This window comes from Gadus chalcogrammus, chromosome 14 (genome assembly GCF_026213295.1).
Source record: "Gadus chalcogrammus isolate NIFS_2021 chromosome 14, NIFS_Gcha_1.0, whole genome shotgun sequence".
Lineage (NCBI taxonomy): Eukaryota > Metazoa > Chordata > Actinopteri > Gadiformes > Gadidae > Gadus > Gadus chalcogrammus.
Genome location: NC_079425.1, coordinates 7,692,518 through 7,700,410, shown reverse-complemented (window position 1 = coordinate 7,700,410; position 7,893 = coordinate 7,692,518). Strand labels below are relative to the sequence as shown.

Below are 7,893 nucleotides of genomic sequence, written 5' to 3'. Positions count from 1 at the left end.
CTGGCTCCGCAGTGCAACGTCAACTTCCTGTTGTCGGAGGATGGCAGCGGGAAAGGAGCAGCGCTCATCACCGCCGTGGGCTGCCGACTGAGAGAGGAGCTCAAGAGCCAATAGATCCTCTCTCCTCCTCCTCCCCCTTCCTCCTCTGTCTCCGTCTCTCTCTCTCTGCCTCTGTGTGCCGCTGTCCTCCATACCCCTCCACTCCCTCCGTCCCGGGTCATTCCTGGCTCCCCTCGGGGGTCTTCGCGCGCGCTGCTCTAGTTGCTTCAGCCCAACACCCCGCGGTACCGGAGAGGAGAGGGAAGCGTTCGACAGCAGGGTTCTAGCGCCCTGCTGGTTTTACCTGTGCTTTGTGTTGTTCAGTTTATAGAGATTAAACGCGCACACTTAACTACTGTGAGCAGGGCAAGGGGGGGGCGATAGAGTAGTAGCAAAGATATAGTACATTATAGTACAGGAGGTCAGTTTAGGTAATTCTGAGTGTTGACCTAAGAGCCATGAGGTGTACTGGTTGGGATCTGGTCTTTTAATCGATTCTCTTTTTATTATTGTTGAGGTTTGAGAGTTACACAATGCAAGATCAGCCACTAATTGTCACTGCAGTCTCAAGCAATACTTAAAATAATGCTTAAAACTACTTGATACTGAATACTGGAAACATACGAAAGCCTACGTGCACAATATATATTTTAAAACAGGTGCTTTTTGGAACTCCACGGAGGAGGCTAAACACTGATTGTGAGGTAAAGTTGCGCTCTACGTCTGCTGAGCTAACAATGATTCACTGTCTGTTAAAAGGCGTAAAAAAGGGAAAGGAGAAATATATATTTTTTAAAAGATATGTATGTATAATGAGATAAAGGGAGTATTTTATTTTGCTAATATCTTGCCTAGCTGTCATATCATATTGGCTATTTATTTTATTTTTGTACTTAAATGATGTTGAAACAACCTGCAACTGTAGCAAGTCTAGAGAAAAATATAATCATAGTAAAGTTTACAAACAACTGAGTCCTGTTGAACAATACATTACGTTTTCTCTAGTATGCTGCAAAAGTTGTCCAAAGATCACTTCTAATGCTTTTATCTAAATGGAATTCGTGTCATTGTCAGTAATCCTTTGAGGCTGTGAAACTGTCTGCTGAGATTTTCAATATTATTTTAAGATTGCAGTTCGCCATGTAATGTCGTTCATGAACTACATCATTGTAGTCCAATTTAAATAAATGCTATCCAAAGACATTACTTATTCAACCAATCCAGTAACTGATTAACTATTACTGTCACTATTATCAAGGTTATACAATACACAATAAACCCCACAATATTCACTTTCAAATGCCAATTTTCTTTTAAGCTTTCTTTTTAGTCCCAAACTACTACTGCCATATACACACATGGTCATTTTAATATGTCCAATATTAATGGGACAAACACATGCACAAACACAGACACACAGACACACACACGCGCACATACACATACACACACGCTTAACATACTAAACACATCCAAAAACTGTCAATTTACACAATCCACATATTTAATTTATTTAATTTGATCAATCCATGAATAAAAACCTATGAATAAAAGCTCATTGAATCTGGTGTTTAATTTATATTTTCGTTTTATACCAAATAATAAAAATATGTCTACTTTTATGATACCATCATATCATCTTGTTTTATTACTTTGGACCAAATTAATGCAAACCATGTGATGAATTAATGGTTATTCACTCAGCAACTTAATGACAGCAAAGACAACACAAATAAATATCATTTTGTTTGAGGTTTTAATGTCCTCATTTTTTTAAACATCAAAAAGATTTGCTTATTGCCGTCCATAATGGCACACTGCCATTTCATCTGTGTTCTGTATCATATCACAAAAGGGACAGCAATTGTAAATGTCACATTTAAATAATCAATTGGCAGCACTGCATCGACAATATCGCTTTAACTTCAATATACCGTAGGCCTACATAGAGTTTAGATTCACATTGCATTATAAATGAACCAGATAATCACAACATACCAATCACAAGAACAACATTGCTGTACACGCCAATATAAATATCTACAAGTATTTTAAACGTCAAACGTTACCGCCTGCCTCCAACAAATGTATACATATATATATATATATATATATTAATCTTTTACATTCTAGTGTTCAAATAAATATTGAAGGTAACCGTCTCAGACAATGGAAGATGGCATATTTTTTCAGTTTCTTCCCTTGATCATGACACTATCTGAGAATTATATAGAGTCAAATAAATGTATTCTACTGTACTTCAACTGAACTATTGACCACAGAGCTGATGAACAAGAACCGTTCTAGAAGCTCTGTTCATTCTCTGGCCAGACAACCACATAAGTAAGAGAAACAATGAGGAAAAAGTGTTTACTGGGAGGGGGTAAAACAGAAGGAATAAGAAAAGAATGAAGTGCTAAAGATATAAGGGTTGTTATCGGAGCAGCATCATTTGTGTGAAAGATCTGCCTCTGATTTCCCTGCCGTATTTACATGTTCTTTTCTAGCAGCCTTCAACAATGATGTGTTGCTTTTAATTTTGTCTATCGCGGCTGTTAAAGAAAAGATAACGTCTGCTCTGTCCCCAGTCGGCCTCTGTCCCCGCTTTTAGGTTTTACCATTCAAAGCTTTAGCTTTGGCTTCAGCGGCCCTGGCTGGATACAGTCAGGGTCCGTGGAGCATCTTGATTTGCTACCAGCAGCCGGGATCCTCAATCCTTCTTCCCCATTGGCTGCGCTCAGGTCTCCAGCAGCTTAGCCCCGGAGGACATTTCCAGAAGCCCGGGCCCTAAGTTGGGCCCGTTTGTTTTCTGTGGGGCCGGGTGTCTCCTGAGCGGGGCCTGTTGTGCCTTCGGACCGGTGTGCTGGGAGCTGAAGGGGGGCCCGGGGCCTGTGGTCCCGGGGCCGTGCATGCGCGTGCTGTCACCATGGTAACTGCGTGTCATGGTGACCCTGAAGGTGTTGGTGTGCTGCAGCTCTGTCTTGTCCTCTTCTGAGAACCGGATGAACGGACACCAGGAGAACGCCTGGCGGAACCCCGCACGGAACCTTCACAGAGAGAGGGAGAGAGGGAGAGAGAGAGAGAGAGAGAGAGAGAGAGAGAGAGAGAGGGGGGAGGGAGAAAGAGAGACGGACAGAGACAGAGAGAGGGGGGAGGGAGAGAGAGGGGGAGAGAGAGAGGGAGAGAGACAGAGACAGAGACAGAGAGCGGGGAGGGAGAGAGAAAGAGGAGAGAAGAGAGAGAGACATAGACAGAGGAGAGCGGAGAGAAGAGAGAGGGGGAGAGAGAGAGGAGAGGAGAGAAGCGAGAGAGAGAAGAGAGGAAAGAAGAGAGAGAGAGTGAGACAGGTAGAGAGAGAGAAAGAGAGAGATGCAATGAAAAGATAAAGAGTTTTATTTATTCAAACATTTCTGACCTCCACAGTGATAGTAACACAAATACACACTCACAACCACATCAAGGTTTGTGTTTCAACATGAGGAAGAAAGTTGTCAAAGGTCATACCCCTTTAAAATGTTGTTTATTTTGGCATGGAACAAAATGGTGGCCATGGTGACAGTGGCAGAGGGGATGGACGGGAGTGTGTCTTCCTAAGCTTTACCTTTGGTTCAGACAGCAGTAGATGATAGGGTTGTACATGGTGGAGCTCATAGCCAACCAGAATATAGCCAGGTACACCTGAAACAATGAGATAACAACAGAAGAACAGACTGTTTTATGCACACGAAAGAAAGTTAGACAGACTTACAGGTAGTTAAATAGATTGACAGACAGACAGACAGACAGACAGACAGACAGACAGACAGACAGACAGACAGACAGAGAGAGAGAGAGAGAGCGTGAGAGACAGACAGACAGACAGACAGACAGACAGACAGACAGACAGACAGACAGACAGACAGACAGACAGACAGACAGACAGACAGACAGACAGACCTGTTGGATATAGTGCTGTTTATAGATGTCTTTGTTGAAGGAGCCTAGGATGAAGTAGATGTGATAGGGGAGCCAGCACAAGGCAAAGGTTGTCACCACGACAACCATCATTTTCACCACCTGGTATCAATATCACAAGTAAAACAAAAAGTCAGCAACGACAGGTTTGGGCAAGGAAGCCTATTCTGAAGCGTGGCGTGACTGTGCCACCTTTCGCTTGGCTGTTATCTGGTGGTGGTAATGGTCGGACGGCTCCCCGGGGATGGCTCCACCCCACAGCGATCGACCCACCAGGCTGTAGGTCACCAGCATCACCAGCAGAGGGAACAGGTAGATCAGCAATATCAACGCCAGCTGGTAGCTACAGGATCACAAGGGAAGAGGGATTAGCACCTAGCCTGTTGCCCTCCTTGCCCCAGAAGCAAGAGGAGAGGACACAATCACTGTATACCTGCCGTGGAGGAGATCTGTCTGTGTGTCTGTCTGTCTGTCCTACCGAACTATCATCCTACCTAACTATATACCTACCATCCCACCTAACACCCTACCTAACTCCCTACCTACCTAACTCCCTACCTACCTACCTACCTACCTAGGTCTATCCTCCCTCTCCCTCTCTCCCTCTCTCTCTCTCTCTCTCTCTCTCTCTCTCTCTCTCTCTCTCTCTCTCTCTCTCTCTCTCTCTCTCTCTCTCTCTCTCTCTCTCTCTCTCTCTCTCTCTCTCCCTCTCTCTCTCTCCCTCTATCTCTATCCTACCTGATCTGGTGGGTTCCTCCGTAGTCGTCGGGCCAGTTCACCAGGCACACGGTCCTGGGGTAGTAGAACTCCGTCACGCTGTAGTAGCACTGGGGGAAGGCCAGCAGCACGGCCACCACCCAGATCAGAGCGACCACCACCCGGGTGGAGGTGGAGGACAGGCGAGGCTTCAGCGGATGGATGATCGCCATGTATCTGAAGAGTAAACACCGACCAGAAACACTCTTGAGGAGCAGCCTTGCACAACCGGTGAATTATTGATGGCCGTCCCCTGCAGCCTTTCCCCAGCGGAGGGGATCGGACAAGATTGGTTCAGCTTGGTTGACCATAGCTCACTTTGGGTAAAGTGTGTGTGTGGGTCTAGGCCTATCATTTGATGGACAAGTGGTGTTTTGACTTTAAGTAGCCCTATAGATATCCAATTTAAACTGGGGAAAAGAGGTATACATGTCTTTCATTTCAGATGAATGAACGGGAATTAGGTTGGAATTGGTTATGCCAACTCGTCTTGTTAAAATCGACAGATAAAATAAAAATACATCTTTATTTGTGACTTGGGGTCATTACCTTTACCTTCATTGATGAATTGTGTGGCCTCCATGAGTGGTGAATTATTGACTTGTAGACATGTAAATATGCCCACAAATTAAATAGTGGGCGTGGTCGCAGTTTATGGTGTCATGGTGGCTTCTGGGAGTCTGCATTGGTATTCTGCTTACGGGTCATCTTTAAGCCACACCTACATGGCGCACAAATGAATGGATAAAAACGATCATATGATGATAGTTTTTACCTGTCCACCGCTATGGCAGCCATCGAGTAAATCGAAGAGAACATGGCGGTGATGGGGAAGAAGTTCTGGAATCGGCAGTAGCCCAACCCGAAGTACCAATCGTTGTGCAGCGCGTAGACAAAGTTAAACAGCGTGTTGAAGGTGGCCATGGACACGTCGGAGAAGGCCAGGTTGACTATGAAGTAGTTGGTGACGGTTCGCATGCGTCTGTGAGCGAGGATGATCCAGATCACTGTGACGTTCCCAGTCACCGAGACGAGAATGATCAGAGTGTAGGCGATGGCCCAGAGAGCCACCTGTTAGGGCGAGGAGCGAGATAAGAGGAGGAAGAGGAGGGGGACAGGGAGAGGAAGAGGAGAGGAGAGGGAGAGGAGGGGGAGAGGCGAGGAGCGAGATAAGAGGAGGAAGAGGAGAGGGAGAGGGACAGGGAGAGGGAGAGGAGAGGAGAGGGAGAGGAGGGGGAGAGGAGAGGAGAGAGAGATAAGAGGAGGGAGAGGAGGGGGAGAGGGGGAGGGACAGGGAGAGGGAGAGGAAGAGGAGAGGAGGGGGAGGGGAGGGAGAGGAGAGAGAGATAAGAGGGGGGAGAGGAGGGGGAGAGGGGGAGGGACAGGGAGAGGAGAGGAGAGGGAGAGGAGGGGGACAGGAGAGGAGAGAGAGATAAGAGGAGGGAGAGGAGAGGGAGAGGGACAGGGAGAGGAAGAGGAGAGGGAGAGGAGGGGGAGAGGAGAGGGAGAGGAGAGGGAGAGGGAGAGGGAGAGGAGAGGAGAGGGAGAGGAGGGAGAGGGAGAGGGAGAGGAGAGGAGAGGGAGAGGAGGGAGAGGAGAGGGAGAGGAGAGGGAGAGGAGAGGGAGAGGGAGAGGGAGAGGAGAGGAGAGGGAGAGGAGGGAGAGGAGAGGGAGAGGGACAGGGACAGGAAGAGGAAGAGGAGAGGAGGGGGAGAGGAGGGGGAGAGGAGAGGAGAGAGAGATAAGAGGAGGGAGAGGAGGGGGAGAGGGGGAGGGACAGGGAGAGGAGGGGGAGAGGGGGAGGGACAGGGAGAGGAGGGGGAGAGGAGATTAGGGAGAGGAGAGGGAGAGGAGGGGGAGAGGAGGGGGAGAGGAGATGAGGGAGAGGAGAGGAGAGAGAGAGGAGAGGAGAGAGAGGAGGACAGAAGACGTGGTGAGGGGAAAGGAGGGAGAGGAGGGGGAGAGGAGAGAGAGATAAGAGGAGAGAGTGGAGGGGGAAAGGGGGAGGGACAGGAAGGGGAAAGGAAGAGGAGAGGGAGGAGAGGAGAGAAGGAGGAGATGACAGAGAGTTTGAGAATAGGATATGAGAAGAGGGAGGAGAGGGGAAGAGGAGAGGGAGATGAGAAGAGGAGAGGAGAGAACGGAGAGAGAAGAGAAGGAGAAGGAGAGGGGATGAGAGGAGAGGAAAGAGAGGACAGGAGGGGAAGGAAGAGGGAGATGATAGGAGAAGAGGGGATGGGATGAGAGGAGAAGATGAGGGGAATAGACCAGGAGAGGACAGAGAGGACAGAGAGGAGAGTAAACTTAACCGTTTTCTTAATTTCACAAAAAAATGGTTTCAAGGCTATGGCATGAATTGGCAATAAGCATCTGCTAATCATAATTATTTTCTTACCTGCAAGTTAGATTGTTGGAATTGATTCCCAATTGTCTCGTTTCCGTCCTCATACCACTCGGTGGTGACGGTCCACGGCATATCAGTCGCATCCATGTCTCTGTTAACAATGCAAGGCAATAAGGTTCCATTAGCTATACCTTAGCACCTGTTGTGCTAAGGTTTTTCCCTAATTAATAGCCGGTTCCAAATCAGTTAATATTTTGGACGATTCCATACAGCCAAGCGTAAATCGTTTCGACTCCTTAATTCTAAATGTTAATGGACTCTTGACACAACAAACGTTTGGGCTACAAAGTACACTAGTATAACTAATAATCTTTTATTGTTTCGTTTGGGATACTTTCCCAAACGAAACAAAGATTATGAGTTATTCACATAGTTTTTAAGGAATAGGCTCCACTTAAATCCATTAAAAATCTTTTTTTTAAATGAACGTAAGAAAGAAAAACTTACCCCAGCAATATTTGCTTTGCATTTCAATTCAAAATTTTCCAATCCATTGTTCTGTCTTTGAAGAAATAATATGAGATCCGTTCTGTGCGGTCAATCTAGGACCAAGAAACACACTATTCCGCACGGCATCCAAAGACAACGAAACGTCTCACTTTCTCCCCATACACCCCCTCAATCCTCCCTATCCTTCGCCTTCACTCTCTCTCTCTCTCTCTCTCTCTCTCTCTCTCTCTCTCTCTCTCTCTCTCTCTCTCTCTCTCTCTCTCTCTCACTCTCTCTCTCTCTCTCTCTCT

At 46.8% G+C, this 7,893-nt stretch overlaps 2 protein-coding genes across 2 annotated transcripts in view; one reads left to right on the top strand and one right to left on the bottom strand.

Moving 5' to 3' along the window:
- The window catches only part of LOC130403091 (hexokinase-1), a 17,273-nt gene extending 15,482 nt beyond the window's left edge, over window positions 1-1,791 (top strand). Inside the window, exon 21 of the mRNA XM_056607253.1 lies at window positions 1-1,791. This exon is cut by the window's left edge and continues 34 nt beyond it. Coding sequence (XP_056463228.1) covers window positions 1-114 — 114 coding nt within the window. The 3' untranslated portion in view covers window positions 115-1,791.
- On the bottom strand, window positions 1,603-7,764 carry tacr2 (tachykinin receptor 2). The gene is made up of 8 exons (XM_056607254.1): window positions 7,601-7,764; window positions 7,145-7,244; window positions 5,525-5,820; window positions 4,732-4,926; window positions 4,186-4,336; window positions 3,976-4,095; window positions 3,641-3,717; window positions 1,603-3,086 (listed from the first exon to the last, which is right to left on the bottom strand). Exons 2-8 carry the CDS (start codon window positions 7,238-7,240, stop codon window positions 2,777-2,779), a joined length of 1,245 nt encoding a protein of 414 aa, XP_056463229.1. The 5' UTR covers window positions 7,241-7,244; window positions 7,601-7,764; the 3' UTR covers window positions 1,603-2,776.
- Between the last annotated feature and the right edge of the window lie 129 nt (window positions 7,765-7,893).

Bases quoted from the DNA above. Each gene is read 5' to 3' on its own strand.
- tacr2 (XM_056607254.1), bottom strand. From the start codon at position 7,240: ATGGATGCGACTGATATGCCGTGGACCGTCACCACCGAGTGGTATGAG. The intron at 4,096-4,185 runs GTGGCACAGTCA...TATTGATACCAG, and splicing joins AGATAACAGCCAAGCGAAAG to GTGGTGAAAATGATGGTTGT. The intron at 3,087-3,640 runs GTAAAGCTTAGG...CTCTCTGTGAAG, and splicing joins TACTGCTGTCTGAACCAAAG to GTTCCGTGCGGGGTTCCGCC.